Raw genomic sequence first — 22,287 nt, 5'->3', positions numbered from 1 at the left:
TTACTGGCATCCATGGGTGCCTGAATAATGCTGAAAGGCAGTGTTACAGTCACTTACAAAAGGCTATCTTCCTGCACACTTTATTTATTTATTTATTTATTTATTTTTTGTAGAGAAATGGAGTTATTAGGTAACCTTCAGGTTGCACTGGGTAGCCATCATCATTGTACAAATACTGAAAGTAGATACTGACTGGAGTGGGGGGAGGGGGTTGCATCCAAAGTATTACTACACACATAAAAAAAGTTCTAATCACCCCAGTTTTTTCCCAGACGCCTCAAGGTAGTTGTTGACTGTGTATATTGTATCACAGACACAGTTCCTTTGACTGTTTAGAGATGTCACTAAATCCACCCAAAGATTTAAACAACCACATGAGCAGTGCCTATTAGATGGAAGGGGTCCGACAGCTGATCAGTTCCAGTCATTCCACCAGGAAGGAGGCACATGGTTTGTGTTGTCTGTAGTTCAACCATGACTAGACGGTCAATACCATGGTTCGATTGCATCCGCATTGTTACTTTGTGCCAGGAAATGCTCTCAACAAGGGAAGTGTCCAGGCGTCTCAGAGAGAATCAAAGTGATGTTGTTTGGATATGGAGGAGATACAGAGAGACAGGAACAGTCGATGACATGCATTGTTCAGGCCGCCCGAGGGCTACTACTGCAGTGGATGACCACTACCTACGGAGTATGGCTTGGAGGAACCCTGACAGCAACGCCACCATGTTGAATAATGCTTTTCGTGCAGCCACAGGACATCATGTTACGAATCAAACTGTGCAAAATAGGCTACATGATGCACAACTTCACTTCCGACATCCATGGTGAGGTCCATCTTTGCAACCACGACACCATGCACCGCAGTACAGATGGGCCCAACAACATGCTGAATGGACCACTCAAGATTGGCATCACAGTCTCTTCCCCAGTGAGTGTTGCATATGCCTTCAACCAGACAATCACTGGAGACGTGTTTGGAGGCAACCCAGTCAGGCTGAACACCTTAAACACACTGTCCAGCGAATGCAGCAAGGTGGAGGTTCCATGCTGTTTTGGGGTGGCATTATGTGGGGCCGACGTATGGCGCTGGTGGTCATGGAAGGCGCCATAACGGGTGTATGATAGGCGAATCTGTCCTCCGACCAATAGTGCAACCATATCGGCAGCATATTGGCGAGACATTCGTCTTCATGGATGACAATTCGTGACCCCATCATCCACATCTTGTGAATGACTTCCTGCAGGATAGCAACATTGGTCAACTAGAGTGGCCAGTATTTTCTATAGACATGAACTCTATCGAACATGCCTGGGGTAGACTGAAAATGGCTATTTATGAATGACGTGACCCACAAACCACTCTGAGGGATCTACACCAATTTGCTGTTGAGGAGTGGGACAATCTGGACCAACAGCGCCTTGATGAACTTGTGGATAGTATTCCACAACGAATACAGGATCAATACAAGAGGACATGCTAGTGGGTGTGTACAGCAATCTGGACCACCACCTCTGAAGGTCTCACTATATGGTTGCACAACATGCAATGTGTGGTTTTCATGAGCAATAAAAAGGGCAGAAATGATGTTTATGTTGATCTCTATTCCAATTTTTTGTACAGGTTCTGGAACTCTTGGAACCGAGATGATGCAAAACTTTTTTTGATGTGTGTATTATTGTGCTGCATCTGTTGTTCCTACTAGCTGTTTATGTTCCTCACTCACTTCTGTCCATGAATTAGTTGAACTATCAAAGAATGAGTACAGTTTCAGTAGAGAAGATAGCTACATGCTTCCATCTTCATGGCTATCTGCTATCACTGCAGTAAACAACAAACCACAACAAACAAGGGACATAAACAGCTGCCAGGAAACAACAGAGGGGGCACAACAACAATCATATTTTGGATTGTCCCTCCCTGTCAATATTTTCTTTCAATATTTACCCAATGACAATGGCCTGAAGGTTTTTTTTTTTTTTTTTTTTTTTTTAAAAAAAAATTACAAAATAACTCTCTGAAAAGGTACTGGGAAAATAGCCTTTCATAAGTGAATGTGGCACTGAATTTTGGTAGTGTTCTCCAGGGACACCAGTGGGTCCCTGAAGAAGATCCCAGCAGATGATTCAAAACATCTAGCAGTGAAGAAGTTGAAGAGAAATATGAGGTGACCTAACAACTCTGAAGATTTTATCAACTGTGCAAAGTCTTATCTTCTTAAAGTCTTTTATATGCCTTGTCTACTTATCTCTGAATTAAGCTATCAGTAAATTATGCCCCTTCTGTAGTGCAGTTTCTAGGAAAAAGGACATAACAAAGAAATTCGTCTGAATCAAGATTTCTAAGAATTCTAAACAATGGCCCAAGCATGCGTATTAACACATCAGAGTAAATATATCAGTGGTCTGCGTTATTTTACAACAAACGAAATGGCTAGACTACTATTCACTGACTTTGTACCAAGCTACTAATTTCATATTGTTGTTATCTCATCCCAGATTTTCCCTTGTTCAGTTTTCTTATACATATGCATGTTATGATACACAGGGTGTCCCAAACATTAAGGGGAAAAATTACACAGATGGAGGGATATACTATAAACTAAGCATTCCGAGATAAGGAACGAATGGCTGAAAATGAGTATTTCAGGAGGCACAAGGTTTCGAATGAGTAATGTATATCAGGCACATGTTTGTATGTACACTGCTTATGTTGGTGGCGCTACATTGAAAAACAATACACAATCATCTGTGATGTGTCTGTGGTGGATTTTCTTATGGGCTTGCATGAAGTCTTTTCTGTATGACACACCAACAGAAACTGATATGGTACTGGATGGCAAGGTTGTAGCTGCCTGTCTTATAGTTTTACACACCCTCATAATGCAAGCATTTAGACTGTCAGTTGTTACTTTGAACAGTTGCTCTGAGAAAAACAAACTGAATATTCATTGCTGACCATTAGTCCCTATCTATAAGTGCCCAGTTTAAGGTCATCAACTGTCTGTATTATTTTGACCATAAAATTGTGATAGAACCTAATAAGATTTATAATTTAAGCAGCAACCAGCCACAAGCAAGGTTTGAAAAAGTTTATTTACACTCAAACCATTACCCATCAGATGAATTCACAACTGTTAATAATGGCTACCATCGGCTATTGAATGGAATGACGACAATGAAAAATTGTGCTGGACCAGGACAAGAACCCAGATTTCCCACTTATCGTTACCATTTGGCTATCTGTGCACAGCTCATGCCCAGACCCAAACTTCCATATGTCATCAAACCAAATTTTCACTGTCACCATTCCATTTTACAGCCCATCGTAGCCATTATTTGCAACTGCGAATTCATCTGATGTGTTTTGTAACAGCTATGGTCACTGCAGTGCATCGTCTTCTGAATAACAAAGGTACTGCCATATTGCAAACAATTACTGGTTTCAAATTTATAACAAATCTGTCTTCAGATGACTCTTACCGCTTTCCTTTCTTTCCAGCTGGGACCTCAATTTGTACTCATTACTGGCTTGGTGCAGTGGATGTGGATGTTTCTGCCCAATGAGTTTGTCCTGTATATGTGTTATGCATTATAAGGTTTACACATGTTTGTCCTGTTTAATTCCCTGTAAACTATGATAACATGCACCATTTTATGTTTTTATGATAGCACACACACTCAACATTTGCAAAATATGGCATAGCTTCACAGAATGTTAGTGATGATCCCAGCAGAAAAGAATGGAAAGCTGAACAGCTGTCTGAAGACAATTTTGTAATAAATCCACAACCTTGAATGCTTGGTTCCACATCTTTAAGATATTTATTAAAGGGCACCTTCTGTATGCCATGAGCTGCATCAGAAATATTTATTTGGAAACCAGATTTCAGGTTTATGACCCCTCATCAGTGGCATCTGATGCATAGGAACAAACAACTGTAATGTACACCGATTTCTACAAAATGACAACTGTATGTATAGTAGCAGAAATATAGGTCTACTTCCATTACATACCTCTATAGCAGTGAGATCCTTGTCTGTTAATACAGTAGGATATGAAATCTGTTCTACAACATAGTACACAGGTTGTCATGTATGTTACTGCAGTCAAATCTTAGGCAGTGACAATCCTTGATCATGTCTGACATAACTCTCATATAGTGTAAAACATACATAGGATTGACAAAAAACAGAAAAAACAGGTAATGTAGGCTCTTTGACCTGTCAGTTCCATGTTTACACTGTATGACAGTTAGGTCAAATGTGATCAAGGATTGTCACTGCCTAAGATTTGGCAGCAGTAACATACATGACAACCAGTAGACTATGTTATTGGATGGATTTCATATACTACCATATTAAGCAACATGCATGTTACAGTGGTACATAATGTAAGTAGACCTATATTCTGGTACTATATATACAGTTGTCTTTTGTAGAAATCTGTGTATGTACAGTTGTATATTTCTGTGCATCAGATGGCACTGATGAGTTATAAACCTGAAAACCAGTTTTAGCAAATAAACATTCCTAGTGCAGCTCATCGTGTATAGAAGATGCCCCTTAATAAACCTGATACCGGTAATGGTTACAGTTAAATAAACATTTTTCAAACCATACTTGTGGCTGATTGTTGCTTAAACTATTAACTTCAGAATTGTGCTACAGCTATGTTTCTCAACATGTCAACTATTGACGAGACAGCATATGACCAGAATATTTTAAGCTGTAATTCAGTTATGAGATAAGCCTTACCTTTACAGTATTGTGAACTGATGTGAGGTTCAAATGACTTTGGGCTACTTCTTTTGCTATTTTTGTTTCCACATTCTGCAACAAGTCTTCAGTTAGAGCTATACGGTTTGCCATATCCATCTGTTTTGAAAGATGACCATCAGATGCTGCCTCACGAAGCTATTAACGAAAATGTCAGAGGTTTAATATGGTAATGCTTAAAAATGACAAAGCAATACCAAAAAGACTACTAAATTAAAGAGGCCATTTAAATTTCTCTCATGGCAGTAATCATTATATGTGACAGGAATAAATATTATAGCCAATACTGAAATATTACTTTTGTAACACAATATACACATGTGTCCAAAATTAAAGCAACAAACCGCTATTTCTCTGTGTTCTTTCTAATTCATGGTGTAATCATACAAACTGCCAACAGATGTCTGTACAGTCGCAATCTGCATGGAAGGTAGCATTCCAGTCAATGGACAACCAAGCCAACGATGACTTCTGGGAACGTATCAAATGGGGTAGTGTGTGTTTGGTAGTCCCACATCCACAATCACTGTGAGTACAGTCACAAACAGGGCAGTATGACACAAAGAAGATTCCTACTAGGTGCAAACTGATGTGGCCCAACTGCTTAATGTGAATCATTCTGTTGTTTCTCGGGTGTGGCGACAATTTATAGAGACCGAATCAGTATCCCAAAATCCAGGGCAGGGTCAACCATGTGTGACATTAGAAAGAGAGGAATGTTATTTAGCTGCAAGGGCATGATGGTACCACCTTAGTACTGCACAGCAACTGGCATTTGACCTCACAGCATCCACTGGCCATGCTGTATCAAGACGAATGGTGACAGAAGGTTTTGACAGAGCAGCCATTATTGTTGGAGACCTGCTGTATGTGTACCTCTGATGGAATGTCTAGAGTAGAGTTATCAATGTGCCACCTGGACATTGAACAGTGGGCCAATGTTCTTTTCACGGATAAGTCCCAATTTGGTCTGGAGAGTGACTCTCCAAGAATTTACATCTGGAAGGAATGTAGAACACAATTTCAGGATCATGGAAAGAGATTGGTATCAAGGGGATCCTTAATGGTGTCACTCAAACACGTCTTCCTCAAATTTTATGAGTGAATTTTCAAGGTTTAACTGCTGTCAGGTATTGTGATGAGATTTTGGGACTCATGCAGTTGTTGCGAGGTGGTGTGGACCCAGACTTCCTACTGATGGACCATGATAGACCTCATAGAGAACAGGTGGTTAGATCTCATAGAGAACAGGTGGTTAGGGTTTTCTTGGAAATGAAAAATGTTGCATGCATGGCGTGGCTTGTTCACTCTCCTGATTTGAATCCCAAAGAACATGTCTGGGATGCACTAGGGAGACAGGCTGCATCACGTCAGCATTCACCAACCACTCTCCAAAACTTGTGAGCAGTTCTGCAGAAAGAATGAGCCTTGTTGCCTCAACATGAGATTGATGACATAATTCACAGTATGCCCCATCATTGTTGGGCATGTATTGCTGCCAGAGGTGGTCACATCCCATATTGAGCACATTAATCAGTTGTCAGAACGTGTGTGCAAATTCATTATCCACTATGCATAAAGCAGTTGTTTATGTTTGGTATTCTTTACATTGTTTCTACTTTACTATCACCTGTTTATAATGTTTTGTGGCAAAATAAATGAAACCTTGCAAAATTTCCATTTGTTGTTTTAATTTTGGATACCAGTGTATATTACCGAGTACTGACTTGCCCTCTTAGAACAGAGAGCTGAGAGTAGCTTTTAGCAAGTTTGATATGACCAAGTACCACAAATCACCATACCTTAGAAGGTGAAGTGGTGATAAGGAACAGGTATCATTGCCAGGTTTAGCCTTTATTCTTGTCATGTGCACAAGCTCCTCACTGTGACATCAAGAGCGACGAGTCTGCTGTGCAATTATATCAAAAACAGAGTGTTTGGTTAAGCAATATGTGATTGGTGTGGTGGCTGTTCAAGGTAAGTGCATGGGCATGGTGCAGTGTAAGGAAATGGGGGAGCTACCTGGCTAGCCACTGCAGCCTAGCAATCTGGAAAGCCCCAGAATGATAAGGAGAAGGTGCTGTTATGAGCTTAAGAAAGTGAAGCAATATGACCAGAAACTGACCATGATAGAACTTAAACTTATAATATTATCTGAAAACACTACAACTGTTTCCAGATATGCTGCAAAAAATTGAAAGAAATTGTTGAATAACAAATGATACGACACATAATATAAACTTATGACACACAGATGGTTAGGACTTGGTATCAGCAAGGGAATGATCTTGTCTAAATTGTTGTTGAAGAAATACACAAACTGTTATAAATAATTTACTGAATAATTCATAGAATAATGCAAAAGCAAAGATTCCTTCACATGCATATCACAAATGGTTACCATCAGCATCACTGATTTGCCATGTTATTGCATTATCTCGAATTTATTTAGTAAGAATTTGGATAATGTACTGGCCTTTCACCATACGTTCCTAGCTCCCTATGGCTTTCTGCTAAAGCAGTGAGTTTCTTCCTTCACACATTTACTTCTCTTCCAAGCTGTCAACCCTGCCATGCAACCGGATACCAGCATACTGCAGTCGCTGGCTACTGGTACAAGACTATAACTTGGTCACAAGCGATGCTTTCGCCAACCTAGCCTCACTCTCGGTCTTCGTGTTCTCTTCACGGCATCAAAATTGACTTCTGTTCTGTGCCTGCACCCTGACGGACACGCCATGTGGCAACACTAATTGGAAAGTTTCAATACACACCAGTGCCATTCTGTCTCTACACATACTATGCAGCTGAGTGTGTAAATCAATGTTTTGCATTATGCCTTCTGCCAGAATATGATTAATTCCACATCCAATATCAAAAAATATTGATGTTATACTGCTTATACTCAGGGATGAGGTTGTGACTTTGTTCAGTGTCCATTATTCCTAATGTGCCGTGCCTTCAACTACTGCCTTGTGCTGCATCCAATTAACAAAAAAGTATGTCATATATGTTTGAAATACATAAATGTTGTAATATATATAATTCAACAAATAGTGGTCAAGCTGTAAGTTGCTACACTGAACAAAGTAGTTGCTTACATGATATAGGTTTTAAATATGCAGGCAGCACAGGTTTTATTGTCTTTGGTCTTAGTCTCTTGGTCGGTTTTGGTAATGTCTCTACAGCCAAAGAGCCACTTGGGCTTAAGCATTCCTTGGGACTTTGAAATACTTCAATGTGTACAAGTTTGGTGCTTAGAAATACAGAGTCCGCCAGAAAAAATGTATACATACTTTAAGGAACAAAAAGTATTATTTATGTGTTTATTTTACATTTAATAATTGATCACATATGTTGTACAACATTCAGTTCAGCACATGGTTACTTTAAATGTTCAAAATGTTCACGGTGGGCAGTTATACACATAAAGGAATGATGAGTGGTCACCGCTACTACATCAGTCAATGTTACAGTGGAGATCGCTGCACATGTTGCTGTAATCTCCTGGTGAAGTTCCTCCAGGGTGCATGGCTTATGTTGATAAACCTTATCTTTCATAGTCCCCCCCCAAGTAAAAGTCCATAGGTGTTATACCTGGCGACCATGGAGGGAACTCAAAGGGGCCCTTTTCGTCCAATCCAATGCCCCAGAAGTTTTTCATCCAGGAAAGCTCGTACGGCTAGGTGGTAGTGTGGTATCACCCCATCATGTTGGCAGAAGACCTCTTCATCAGCTCCATAAAGTGCACGTAGACCTGGCAAAACTGATGTGTGTAACATTTCCAGGTACACTTCTCCAGTGACAGAAGCATCAAATAAAAAGGGTCCTATTAAGCCCCTAGATGACAATCCACACCACACATGACCCCTGGTAGACTGACCGCTTTATCCACAAAAACATGTGGATTTCCCAGTGCCCAGTACACAATGTTATGCTGATTCACGGTTCCATTAAGTTTAAATTGTGCCTCATCACCCCACACTACCTTCCTCACAAATTGTTCATCATAAGTTACCATTTGGTGGTATTGTTCGCAAAATTGCATTTGGTGATCAGGATCATCATCATTAATTGCATGCAGTATTGTGGAATGTAAACTTTCCACCTCACAGCTTTCGGAATTCTTCGTACACTTGTACTGCTAACCCCCACTTCATGTGCACATTGCGTAGCAGACTTCTGTGGAGAATTAACAAATGTTTCCAACACGAGAGCCGATGAAGCAAGACTTGTAGCACTACGCTGTCTTCCTGATCTTCCTTTGTGAATATCACAAATCATTCCACCTAATTCAAACTTGTCAATGACGTGTTTAATTGTTAGGTGGATTCTGTTTAAAACTCCCGCCTTCACTGACATTGCACTTCAATGGCTTTATCAAACTTAAAAAAGCACTTCACAATACATTTTCGTTGCTTGAATGTCAAACGTGCTCCAGCCATCTTGTTTTCTCAATACCAAGATGAAAGTACTAACCTCTGTTGAGCCAAAGACCATACTAAAACACGCTCTTAACTCAAACTGAACGACAATATCAATATCTCGATAGAGCCTGACAAAGAGTGTATACATTTTTCTGGCAGACACTGTATTTTGGCACTCTGAGCACTAGCAGCCATAAATTCATAGTAGGGCTATCAGTGGATTAACTTTCCTGTCAATATGAATTCTGTTACTGTACAAAGACTTCTGTCCATGTAATGAACTTTAGTATATTTTGATGCAGTTTACGATATTTTATGCATGGTTCTGTGCCTTTAGTATAAATTCATTACTGCTTGCCAATGCTCTGCAAAGTGAATCATTTTGATATCTTGTTTCTACAATGTCAGAAAAAACTGCAGCACCAAAAAATAACTAATGAAGATTAATGAAATTTATGGAATACATTTGTCTAGGTAACATAATTAAGTGATTAACCCTGCAAGATCACAGACAAATGTAAGTGCAAGATAAACCACTGCAAATGTGAAATGCTGGTATCTTAACAATCGGTGTAGCTGCCAGAAAATTGAATGCAAGCATGCAGATGTGCATGCACTGTGTTGCACAGGTGCCAGATATCAGTTGTTGGATGGAGTTCCCCACTTGTCGCACCTGGTAGGTCAACACAGGGTCACTTAATGCTGGTTGTGAATGACGCTGGAGTTGTTGGCTGATGACATCCCATATGTGCTCAATTGGAGACAGATCTGCTCATCAAATAGGCCAATTTCGACACACTGTAGAGCACGTTGTGTTACAACAACGGTATGTAGGTCAGCATTATCCTATTGGGAAACAACCCCTGGAATCCTGTTGATGAATGACAGCACAACAGGTCAAACTGCCCAACTGACACAACTCTGCAGGCAGTATGTGAAGGATAATTGTGAGACTGTTCCTGCTGTCATACAAAATTGCACCCCAGACCATAACTCCAGGTGTAGGACCAATGTGTCTAGCAGGCAGACAGGTTGTTTGCAGGCCCTAAACTGGTCTCCTTCTAACCAACACAGCTGTCACTGATACTAAGGCAGAACCAGCTTTCATGGGGAAAGACAATAGAGCTTCACCCTGCCCTCCAATGAACTGTCACTTGACATTACTGAAGGCACTAATGGCAGTAGTTTGCAGTCACAGAAATGTATGCTACAGAGTGCCTGGTTTGGAGCTGTCCTTGAAGTAACAAATTTGCAACAGTTTGTTGTATCGCTGTGGCGCTAATTGCTGCTTAAATTGCTGCTGCAGAATCAGTACAATGCACCACAGTCCTAGACCAAAGTCAATGGTCCTTCCTCTCAGTAGTGCCACATGGCTACCTGGAGACTGTTCTTCTAGTGAGCTTACAATCCTGTGAACACCACTGCCAGCAATCATGTACAGTGGTTACATTCCTGCCAAGTCTTTCTGCACTACCACAGAAGGAACAACCAGCTTCTCATAGCTGCATTACACAATCTCATTCACACTCTGTGAGGTGACGATTAATGACATCTGTCACCTTAAAGGCAGTCTTGGCGAACAAAATGGTTCATATGGCTCCAAGCAATATGGGACCTCTGAGGTCATCAGTCCCCTAGAACTTAGAACTACTTAAACCTAACTAACCTAAGGACATCACACACATCCATGCCCAAGGCAGGATTCATACCTGCGACCATAGTGGCCTCGCAGTTCCAGACTGAAGCGCCTAGAACCGCACGGCCGCTCCGGCCGGCCTTGACTAACATCCATTTACCACATCCAATCTCAAAGGTAACTAATGCTCACAACTGTTACAATTTGTATTTAAAGTAAACCTGATATCCATCCTCTTAGTGGTGCTCCTAGTGCCACTCTTCTGCAACTGACACAAAATCTGAACAGGCATCACCTTTCAGATATAGAAAGCACCTACCGACGTTTGTTAATGTCACACGACTACAATTTTTTTCCAGCAATGTATATTGTGTTCAATGATAATCTGTGGGGAGGAGGGGGGGGCACCATCTGGAATAAATCTGCATCTGATCTGAATAAATTAACAATTAAAATCAATTGTCTGGTTGCATCCTACATTATTATCTTATTGGATTATAATCTTAATGCTTTTACTTTAACACTCGCAATTCATTTATTAATTTAATTCACTGATTTGTATATGCTAAATTAATGTGCCCCATAATACAGAGTGTACATAAAGTCTGGGAACATTTCCAATCATTTATTGCAAAGAACTAAACACTGTACAGATGCCATACATATTGCATTTTAAAGAGAAACTCTGAAAGTTTTTTTTTAAATACACGGACATTCAATATGCGAACCATGAGTGACCTGGCAGATGTCAACGGTAATCGATTTCTTGCCATACCTGTCCCAGCATGGTGTCATCGACTGTGGCAGTTGCTTCCCGTATTCTCCCCCTGAGCTCTGCTACATCACGTGGTAGAGGCAGTACATACACCAGATCTTTAATGTGTCCCCAGAGAAAAAAGTCACACGGAGTGAGATCTGGTGATTGGGGAGGCCATTTCATGAAACAGCTGTCTCTTTCTGTAGCATGGCTAATCCATCGATGCGGCAGCTCCGTGTTCAGGTACCCACGAACTTCACAATGAAAAAAAGGGTGGAGCCCCATCCTGCTGAAAGATGAATGGAGAGTCCAACTGCATTTGAGGCATCAGCCATTGCTGCAACATGTCGAAGTAGGAATGTCCAGTGACAGTGCTCTCCGCAAAGAAGAATGGCCGTACAGTTTTCGATGTGACAAGGCACAAAAAGCATTTACCTTTGGGGAATCATGCTCAAATTCAATGCATTCATGCATTGTACCCCAGATTCGACAATTATGCCTGTTCACTTTCCCATTAGTATGAAAAATGGTTTTGTTGCTAAAAATCAAGTGATCAACAATGCCATCCCCATCCAATTGCTGCAACTGCGAACAAAACTCAAAATGCTTGTCTTTGTTGTCATCATTGAGCTTCTGCACTAGCTCCAATTTGAATGGTTTCACATACAGCTTCTGTTGCAAGACTTTCCACAGTCACTGGAGCCATTTCAAGTTCAGAGGATGTATGATACACCAATTTCTTTGGACTCCTTATGAATGTGTCTCATACGTACTTCAGATTCACTTCATACACACTGGGACGTCCGCTTCTCTTTGTAGGGCACAAGCAACCCATTGTTATGAATTTGCTGTGCCAGTGGTAAATGGCCTTCCTTGTCAGTGGCTTCTTACCATACTTGGTTCTAAACATATGCTGAACAGCTGTAGCACACTTGTTTTTGTCGAACTCCAACACAGAGAAAGCTTGCTCCACACCTGAACTCGCTATGTTTGCGACTAGCTCTGACTATCGGCAAATTACCGAACTACAGTGTATAAATGAAAATTTTTCAGGATTTCTCTTCAAAATGACATATGTATGATATCTGTACAATGTTTGGTTCTTGTGGAATAAATAATTAATGCATTCCCTGACTTTATGTACACCCTGTATATCACTGCATCTGTAAGGGTTTCAAGTGGCAGTTCATGACCAAAGTACTCTTGTTGAGATTAGCCAAATACAAATTAAATGTAGTGTACTTGCCCTCTGTTGTTTAGGTAGCAAGGAATTGATCTCAACTGATGATTAATTTCTCATCATTAAATTGTTGCTGGCTTCCAGTAACACTGCAGTACCAAAATTCATGGGCAGCACTGCAATGGCAAGCCTCTGGACTCACAGGAGAGTAAATTAAAATTTTTAGCTACCTACTGTGATTTATTTTTTCTAAGTATTTCGTAGTTGAGAAAGTGCAATACTCAGGCAATGAGCATTAGCAACTACAACAAGCTCCGAATTATCCAGATTAATATGGAATGTAGAATGCAATTTATTCATCTCATAACATACAGTTATAAATCAAACAATGGAAAATCAAGGATGGAATATAACAATACCAGAGAAGGAAAGTTGCTACTCACCATATAGCGGAGATGCTGAATCGTGATACGCACACGCACGCGCGCGCCCACACATACACACACACACACACACACACACACACACACACACACGGGCAGTAGGTTCAAATGGTTCAAATAGCTCTGAGCACTATGGGACTTAACATCTGAGGTCATCAGTCCCCTAGAACTTAGAACTACTTAAATCTAACTAACCTAAGGACATCACACACATCCATGCCCGAGGCAGGATTGGAAGCTGCGACCATAGCGGTTGCGCAGTTCGAGGCAGGATTGGAAGCTGCGACCATAGCGGTTGCGCAGTTCCAGGCTGAAGAGCGCGACTGTAGCGGTTGCGTGGTTCCAGACTGAAGCGCCTAGAACCGCTCGGCCACACAGACCGGCGAGGGCAGTAGAGCAGGTGCGGAGGGGGGAGGGGTAAGTAGCGGAAAGGGGAGAAATTAAAAGAAATTAAAAGAATGGGTGTGTCAGTGAAATGATGGCCGTGTAGTGCTGGAATGGGAACAGCGAGGGGGCTGGATGGGTGAGGACAGTGACTAACGAAGGTTGAGGCCAGATGGGTTATGGGAACATAGGATGTATTCCAGGGAAAGTTCCCACCTGCGCATTTCATAAAAGCTGGTGTTGGTGGGAAGGATTCATATGGCACAGGCTGTGAAGCATTCATTCAGAAGAGGGGTATCATGTTTGGCAGCGTGTTCAACAACACGATGGTCCACCTGTTTTTTGGCCACAGTTTGTTGGTGGCTGTGTATGCAGACAGACAGTTTGTTGGTTATCATGCCTTCATAGAATGCAGCACAGTATTTGCAGCTTAGCTTTAAATCATATGACTGGTTTTACAGGTAGCCCTGCCTTTGATGGGATAGGTGATATTAGTGACCGGACTGGAGTAGGTGATGGTAGGAGGATATATGGGACAGGTCTTGCATCGAGGTCTATTACAGGGGTATGAGCCATGAGGTAAGGGATTGGGAGCAGGGGTTGTGTAAGGATGGACGAGTATATTGTGTAGGTTCGGTGGACAGCGGAATACCACGGTAGGAGGGGTGGAAAGGATAGTGGGTAGGACATTTCTCATTTCAGGGAATGACGAAAGGTAATAGACACCCTGGCGGAGAATGTAATTCAGGTGCTCCAGTCCTGGATGGTACTGAGTTACGAGAGGAATGCTCCTCTGTGCCTGGACTGTGGGTCTTTGGGAGGTGGTGGGAGACTGGAAAGATAAGGCATGGGAGATTTGTTTTTGTACAAGGATGGGAGGATAATTATGGTCAGTGAAGGCTTCAGTGAGACCCTCGATGTATTTTGAGAGGGACTGCTCGTCACTGCAGATGCGACGACCATGGGTGGCTAGGCTGTACGGAAGGGACTTCTTGGTATGGAATAGGTGGCAGCTATCGAAGTAGAGGTATTGCTGGTAGTTAGTAGGTTTCCTATGGACAGAGGTACTGATGTAGCCATCTCTGAGGTAGAGGTCAACATCCAGGAAGGTGGCTCGTTAGGTTGAGTAGGACTAGGCAAAGCAAATGAGGGAGAGGTTGTTGAGGTTCTGGAGGAACGTGAATAAGGTGTCCTCACCTTCAATCCAGATAACAAAGATGTCATCAATTAATCTGAACCAGCTGAGGGGTTTAGGATTCTGGGTTTTTAGGAAGAATTCCTCTAGATGGCCCATGAATAGGTTAGCATAGTATGGTGCCATGCGGGTGCTCATACCTGTACTGCAGATCTGTTGGTAGGTAATGCCTTCCTTCAAAGGAGAAGTAATTGTGGGTGAGAATATAGCTGGTCATGGAGACTAGGGAGGAGGTTGTTGGTTTGGAATCCATAGGACGTTTGGAAAGGTAGTGTTCGATAGCAGTAAGGCCATGGGCATTAGGAATGTTAGTGTACAGGGAGGTGGCATCAATAGTGACAAGCAGGGCACCGTGTAGTAAAGGGACAGGAACTGTGGAGAGTCGATGGAGGAAATGGTTGGTATCTTTTATATAGGAGGGTAGGTTCCGGGCAATAGGTTGAAGGTGTTGGTCTACGAGAGCAGAGATTCTCTCAGTGGGTGCACAGTAACTGGCCACAATGAGACATTCAGGGTGGTTGGGTTTATGGAGTTTAGGAAGCATGTAGAAGGTGGATGTGCAAAAATGTTGTTATTCAATTGAAGAACTCATGCGGGATAGTTTGGCATTTAGAAAAGAAAAGAAACAATAAACATTATGTATTATAATAAATTGTTAATATATTGTATAAATTGTATTGCAAGCTGCAAAATGACCATAAGTGTTATATATGAAACTGCAAAAAGGAGTTTGTAGCACAACTTGACAAAAAGAAGGGACCGGTTGGTAGAACATGTTTCGAGGCATCAAGGGATCACAAATTTAGCATTGGAGGGCAGCGTGGAGGGTAAAAATCGTAGAGGGAGACCAAGAGATGAATACACTAAGCAGATTCAGAAGGATGTAGGTTGCAGCAAGTACTGGGAGATGAAGAAGCTTGCACAGGATAGAGTAGCATGGAGAGCTGCATCAAACCAGTCTCGGGACTGAAGACCACAACAACAACGAGTCAACATATCCTTGCATACTCTGGTTTATGCAGCTGATTGATTTTGTGCTATATTCCAACTCATGACTGAGTATATTCTTCTGGTCTGTAGCTGTCGTGAATTTTTTGAGTCAGCTCACTCATTATTCACTTAGGCTCTGAATTTTTTTTCTTCTCTTTTGATGATTTTGTAGGTGTGACTTTATAGACATAAACTTGCAATTTGTAACTCTAGTAATTTACATTGGCTCTGCACTTATTTCTATAATTTAGTGTTGTAATGTTGTAGTTCGACTTTGCGTCATTTGTCTTGTGGCCTTGTGAAAGAATGTTCTACAGATCTGAAAATCTGAATGTCATGTCCTGATATATGTGTAAATTATGACTTGTGGAATAGATATTTTTCTTATGTTTTCTGTACCATGTTATGTATTAGATACTTCCATACATGTGTATTCTACCTTTCGGCATAATTTTGTACACTGTTTGGGAAACCTTAGAGTAGGTCACAAAATTTTGTAAACACATTGTTTCCAAATTTTGTGAGGGGGATACTGTAAAGGGACATCCTCCTCTAGCATTACTTTTCCTCAACAGAAGTAGTAAACACCAGAAATATTTTCCGAATTTTGAACATGTTAATGCTGTCGCGGCTGTTTTTCTAAAAACATTCATATGATACAATGTGTTGTATTTCAACCTAAAATTTATGAAAAGGAATTACTTTGTTTTTGTTGTTGCAATCAATATGTACTAGCTCTGAATGTAGAGATATTTTTTTTTTTTAATTTACAAAATATTTGGCATACCTAAAATTTCTATTATTAATTACACAATCTAGTACTGTTTATTATGTTTGTTCCTGGATTCATTTATAAAATAATAATCTGACAGAAATTCATTTGTCAAGAAAAATTGTAAACCCTTTGGAATATTGTTATTACCGCACAGTGAAGTAGTAATCAGCATGCCTCTGATGTGATCGGACATATTTTTGTAGTTTGGATGAACAATGTTATTTTGGTTTTGTTAAAATGAAAATTGAACACACAGTATACAGTAAAATGTGATGCAAATAAACATCGAAAAAACAAAAAGTCTGCACAGACATTCTTCAAATTTATTTAGATCAATTGGGCTATGAGAACTTAAAATGTGAAAATTTCAGCTCCAATAATAATTCCCCCAGACATGAAGAATGGGAGCCAACTATGACTGAAAAGATAAGTAAAAAGTTTATTGTCATTCTTATTCCTGAATCTCATGCAAAGACTTCACCATCATAGACCATAGCGACAACAAAGGAGGGAGGGGTAGATTACAATACAAATACATAAAAAGACCAAGTGTAAATTTTAATTGTCATAATGCAAGGCACAACCAGTAGTGGTGCCACTAAGAACAAAAGTTTACTGATCTAAATGACAAACATAGGAACAGTGCAATAAGCAGTAGAACACAATCTGAGAAGTAGTGCCAGCTGCACTGTCTTTACGTACAAGAGGACTCCAGCAGGTGGTGCGGAAGATGTGGCACCATGCATGCTAGTCTTGTGACCCACTGCAAATGGCCTCTGGTGGCTGGCTGGTGCAGCTGCCATTGATGGCCTGGTGCTGCAGTGCATATCCAGGTGTTGTGTGCGGGGTTATAGTATTAACAAACAGGGATGGTGCATGCAGAATAAAAGCAGGATTGCAAGAGGTCACAATATTTTGAAACACACACACACACACACACACACACACACACACACACACACACACACACACACACACACACAGTCAGCACCTTCTAAGGCTGCTCCAGAACAAAACATTCTTTTTTTGAAGAGAAATAATTTTTTTTTTCACAAGCCTTTCAATAATCTTTTTAAATCGGAGCCAAGGAACTGAAAAGCAGTAATAGACATTTACAATTACCCCGCACCAAGTAAGGAAGCAATATTTATGCATGTCTTGCACGTTTGTGACATATTTCACTGGTGAATGAATTTTATGTTGCCATGCTAGTCATTGACACATAACACCTAAATAAGTAGATTATAGTGCATTATACTCTACCTGAAAGCACAGTGTCTTAAGCATGATACAAATTGATTAAAAGGCTTGGTTTTATACAATGGGTAATATCTAATCTGATCCCATAATGTTTTAACTGTTTCACTAAGACTGTTGATAATATGAAGATCCAACATATATATGAATAAAGATATGTAAGGAACATTGTTATCACCTTAGTAAGCTCTGTAACCAATTGTCGCTGCTGTTGCTTTTGCAGGACCTCTGCACCACTTGTGTCATCCACAAGAGACTGTGAAGCTAGCTCAGCTTCCAATTCTTGTTTTCGGGCAAGCAAATTAATGTAATGCCATTGGATTTCCTCTTCAGTTTCCTTCAGTTCCTCTTCCTCTCTCTGCCTCTAGCAAATAAAAATCAGTAATCTTTCATCAGCTTCGATATCACATAAGTGCGTGATTTACTAAAAAGTGTACAAGATATTTACATGATGAAAATTATGAGCAATGTACAGATAAAAAAATATTGTGAAGACAGAGATTGGAAAATTATTCTTCATGCTGAATTATATTCTATTTGCACACATTCTATTTGTCTAAAAAATGAATTACATCATTTTTAGTGTTATCAATGTCTTTATGAACACACAAAATATTGCCTGTCTCAGCAGAGTATGCCTCCATTTATACATATATAAAATGTTCTACAATACAAAATATTCTACATTAAGCAAGTCTCAGAACATTCCAGAAATCACAAATGTCAAATGATAAATAAGCACAAAAGGACAGAATTGAACTGATCTGGAAGTTACCAACCAGCAACTATAAATACTATACCATGGCAGACAACAAAGATTACATGGAATTGCTTCTCCTCCCAATAAATCAGCAAATCCCTGTTTGGGAGAGGACTATACCTTCATGGATCAGGACAAGGTCAGTAGTTTTTGTATGGCAACACTGATGGATCCCGATGTTCTGTTCATGATGTTAGATCTTCATGGTCACTGCCAAGATCAACTGGAGTTGTTGTGTCAAAATATCATGACTGTTGGGTAGGTCTTAATGTTCCTTGTATCAGAAGCCCCTACCATCGATCTGTGCCTCAGGGCTATGATAAGAGCATCATATGAAAGACATGAACAGTGTCTCAGTGGTTATGTCTCCACAATATAGGACAACCATCCTTAGCTTTGTAGTTAATATATGTGTGTGAACACACGGGACACCAGTGGTACAACCAAAGAGATGATTGTGAGTTGTCAATGGTGAAGACATCAACATACGGAGGCAATGCGTGCCAGAAAGACTTTGATCTGATCAAAGTAATGTTTGGTTTGGGGGGCACTCAAATGCGTCGTCATCAGCGCCCATATAAAGTCACAATTTTTTCGTAGTCCAATTTCTTCACAATCTGATCTAGTCAATGTCATGAATGATGATGAGGATGAAATGATGAGGATAACACAAACACCCAGTCCTCGGAGCAGAGAAAAATCTCCATCCCGGCTGGGAATTGAATCCGGGACCCTGTGATCCAGAGGCAGCAATGCTACTCACTAGGCCACGAGCTGCAGACTCTGATAAAAGTGACAGCATATGTTGAGGGGGCAGTGCAGTAACATGAGGCACTGATTTATTTGCCAAAGCGAACTTCATTGAGTGTGGTCTGTGTAGAAGACGTCCGTGGCACAATGGGGGCTGTAGGTCGGCAGGAACACAGGGTACAAACCCATTTCAAGCCATTGTTGAAGTTGATTTAGACAGAGGTGCAATCACAGAGCCCAGCATTGTTGTGCAAATATCTTGTCACGAAGAGCCACTTAAGTTGTCAGTAGTAGTTGAGGGTGATTTTGGCAACTGAAAGTGGTTGAAAAGGCATTGTGTTGCATTCAGTTCCTCTAATGTGTTCTGGGTATGGCATTGTAGAGCACCATCCACTCATAGTAGAGTGTAGTAGTCTAAAGTATAAGCAGGTGAGTGTGGCCGGTGAGGTTGCTGTTTTTGTATGAATGCCAGCAGGAAGTGGTGGTCGAGCTGTGTGCCAATGAGTCATGCATAAGAGTTGTGGTGATAGTGTGCTGTCTGCCAGAGGGTCATGCACAATGATAACAGCAGTGGAGTAGCCAAGTGGCGAGGCGGAGCATGGTGCAATGATGTGTGCAGGGCTGGTGACAGTGTGGGTACTGGGTATGCAGGGAATGGGTATGGACAGATGTCAGATGGGTGTAACTGGGGCTGTGCATGTGCTCCCATTCTCATTGTCACACTGTTTGTGTGTTAAGACTATGACCTGCTCATACACCATGATTAGGGCGGTAGATTTGACATTATTATGTTGTGGGAGCATTGTGTTCTTTGTATGGAGTGCATCTGATGTTGTACAGCAGTTGGTCTAGCATTGGTGGAGCACCAAGAGCTCATCAGCTGAGAATCACACTCCTTCGGTGTGTCAGTGGATGTACGATTGTCCGCTTGTTGTTTGTCTTCAACAGTTGCTGTAGCAGTTAGTATTCAACAGTCGCTGTACCAGTTAGCGGTGGGGGTGCAACGGCAAAAGGTCCTGGGATGCAGCAGCCCTTATCAAAGTGCAGGAACACAGTATATTGTACGACTGGGGACAAGTGGAAGTTGTGTGGGGCAAGGTTGCTTGGTGTGACACAGTTAGCTGGTCCTACACACGCATGAGCACAGTGTGCTTGGCTGTGTTCTGGGCTGAGTGAGGAAGCAGGGATTTGTTGATATCACACAATGGTCGTCGTTCCACCAGCACAATGATGTCCGAAATGAAAGTGGTCAGGCAATGTCAGTCAGGCTTGACCACTGTGTGGAAGTAAGCATGTTCAAGCTGGTATTGTGGCCTGTGGCGGACAGCACTGTTGTCCATGGTGTGAAAGCACTGTCAGTGTTAAGTAAGATGTTCTTAATGTAACTACACTCCTGGAAATGGAAAAAAGAACACATTGACACCGGTGTGTCAGACCCACTATACTTGCTCCGGACACTGCGAGAGGGCTGTACAAGCAATGATCACCACGGCACAGCGGACACACCAGGAACCGCGGTGTTGGCCGTCGAATGGCGCTAGCTGCGCAGCATTTGTGCACCGCCGCCGTCAGTGTCAGCCAGTTTGCCGTGGCATACGGAGCTCCATCGCAGTCTTTAACACTGGTACCATGCCGCGACAGCGTGGACGTGAACCGTATGTGCAGTTGACGGACGTTGAGCAAGGGCGTGTAGTGGGCATGCGGGAGGCTGGGTGGACGTACCGCCGAATTGCTCAACACGTGGGGCGTGAGGTCTCCACAGTACATCGATGTTGTCGCCAGTGGTCGGCGGAAGGTGCACGTGCCCGTCGACCTGGGACCGGACCGCAGCGACGCACGGATGCACGCCAAGACCGTAGGATCCTACGCAGTGCCGTAGGGGACCGCACCGCCACTTCCCAGCAAATTAGGGACACTGTTGCTCCTGGGGTATCGTCGAGGACCATTCGCAACCGTCTCCATGAAGCTGGGCTACGGTCCCGCACACCGTTAGGCCGTCTTCCGCTCACGCCCCAACATCGTGCAGCCCGCCTCCAGTGGTGTCACGACAAGCGTGAATGGAGGGACGAATGGAGACGTGTCGTCTTCAGCGATGAGAGTCGCTTCTGCCTTGGTGCCAATGATGGTCGTATGCGTGTTTGGCGCCGTGCAGGTGAGCGCCACAATCAGGTCTGCATACGACCGAGGCACACAAGGCCAACACCCGGCATCATGGTGTGGGGAGCGATCTCCTACACTGGCCGTACACCTCTGGTGATCGTCGAGGGGACACTGAATAGTGCACGGTACATCCAAACCGTCATCAAACCCATCGTTCTACCATTCCTAGACCGGCAAGGGAACTTGCTGTTCCAACAGGACAATGCACGTCCGCATGTATCCCGTGCCACCCAACGTGCTCTAGAAGGTGTAAGTCAACTACCCTGGCCAGCAAGATCTCCGGATCTGTCCCCCATTGAGCATGTTTGGGGCTGGATGAAGCGTCATCTCACGCGGTCTGCACGTCCAGCACGAACGCTGGTCCAACTGAGGCTCCAGGTGGAAATGGCATGGCAAGCCGTTCCACAGGACTACATCCAGCATCTCTACTATTGTCTCCATGGGAGAATAGCAGCCTGCATTGCTGCGAAAGGTGAATATACACTGTACTAGTGCCGACATTGTGCATGCTCTGTTGCCTGTGTCTATGTGCCTGTGGTTCTGTCAGTGTGATCATGTGATGTATCTGACCCCAGGAATGTGTCAATAAAGTTTCCCCTTCCTGGGACAATGAATTCACGGTGTTCTTATTTTAATTTCCAGGAGTGTATTTGTCTACTTGGGTGGTGATGCAATGATGCTGATAATCACCTTGGTAAGTTTGTGCAGACTGCTGATAAGCATGATGCCTTTTGAGTGTTATTAGTGACGCTGAGTCATGAGAATTCTGTACACTACCGCAAATCATTCAAAGG

The 22,287-nt window shown here is 42.1% G+C and overlaps 1 protein-coding gene across 2 annotated transcripts in view; it reads right to left on the bottom strand.

Annotated features, from left to right (window-relative positions):
• The window catches only part of LOC126272120 (TBC1 domain family member 31), a 281,818-nt gene that overhangs the window by 15,494 nt on the left and 244,037 nt on the right, over nt 1-22,287 (bottom strand). For both annotated transcript variants that reach the window (XM_049974719.1, XM_049974720.1), the window contains 2 exons: nt 18,002-18,187; nt 4,759-4,917 (listed from right to left, as the gene is read on the bottom strand). In XM_049974719.1, coding sequence (XP_049830676.1) covers nt 4,759-4,917; nt 18,002-18,187 — 345 coding nt within the window. The remainder of the gene's footprint in view (nt 1-4,758; nt 4,918-18,001; nt 18,188-22,287) is intronic.

The sequence above is a fragment of the Schistocerca gregaria genome, chromosome 5 (genome assembly GCF_023897955.1).
Source record: "Schistocerca gregaria isolate iqSchGreg1 chromosome 5, iqSchGreg1.2, whole genome shotgun sequence".
Lineage (NCBI taxonomy): Eukaryota > Metazoa > Arthropoda > Insecta > Orthoptera > Acrididae > Schistocerca > Schistocerca gregaria.
The sequence above is the reverse complement of the archived record's forward strand: the minus strand, read 5'-3'. Positions and strand labels throughout refer to the sequence as shown.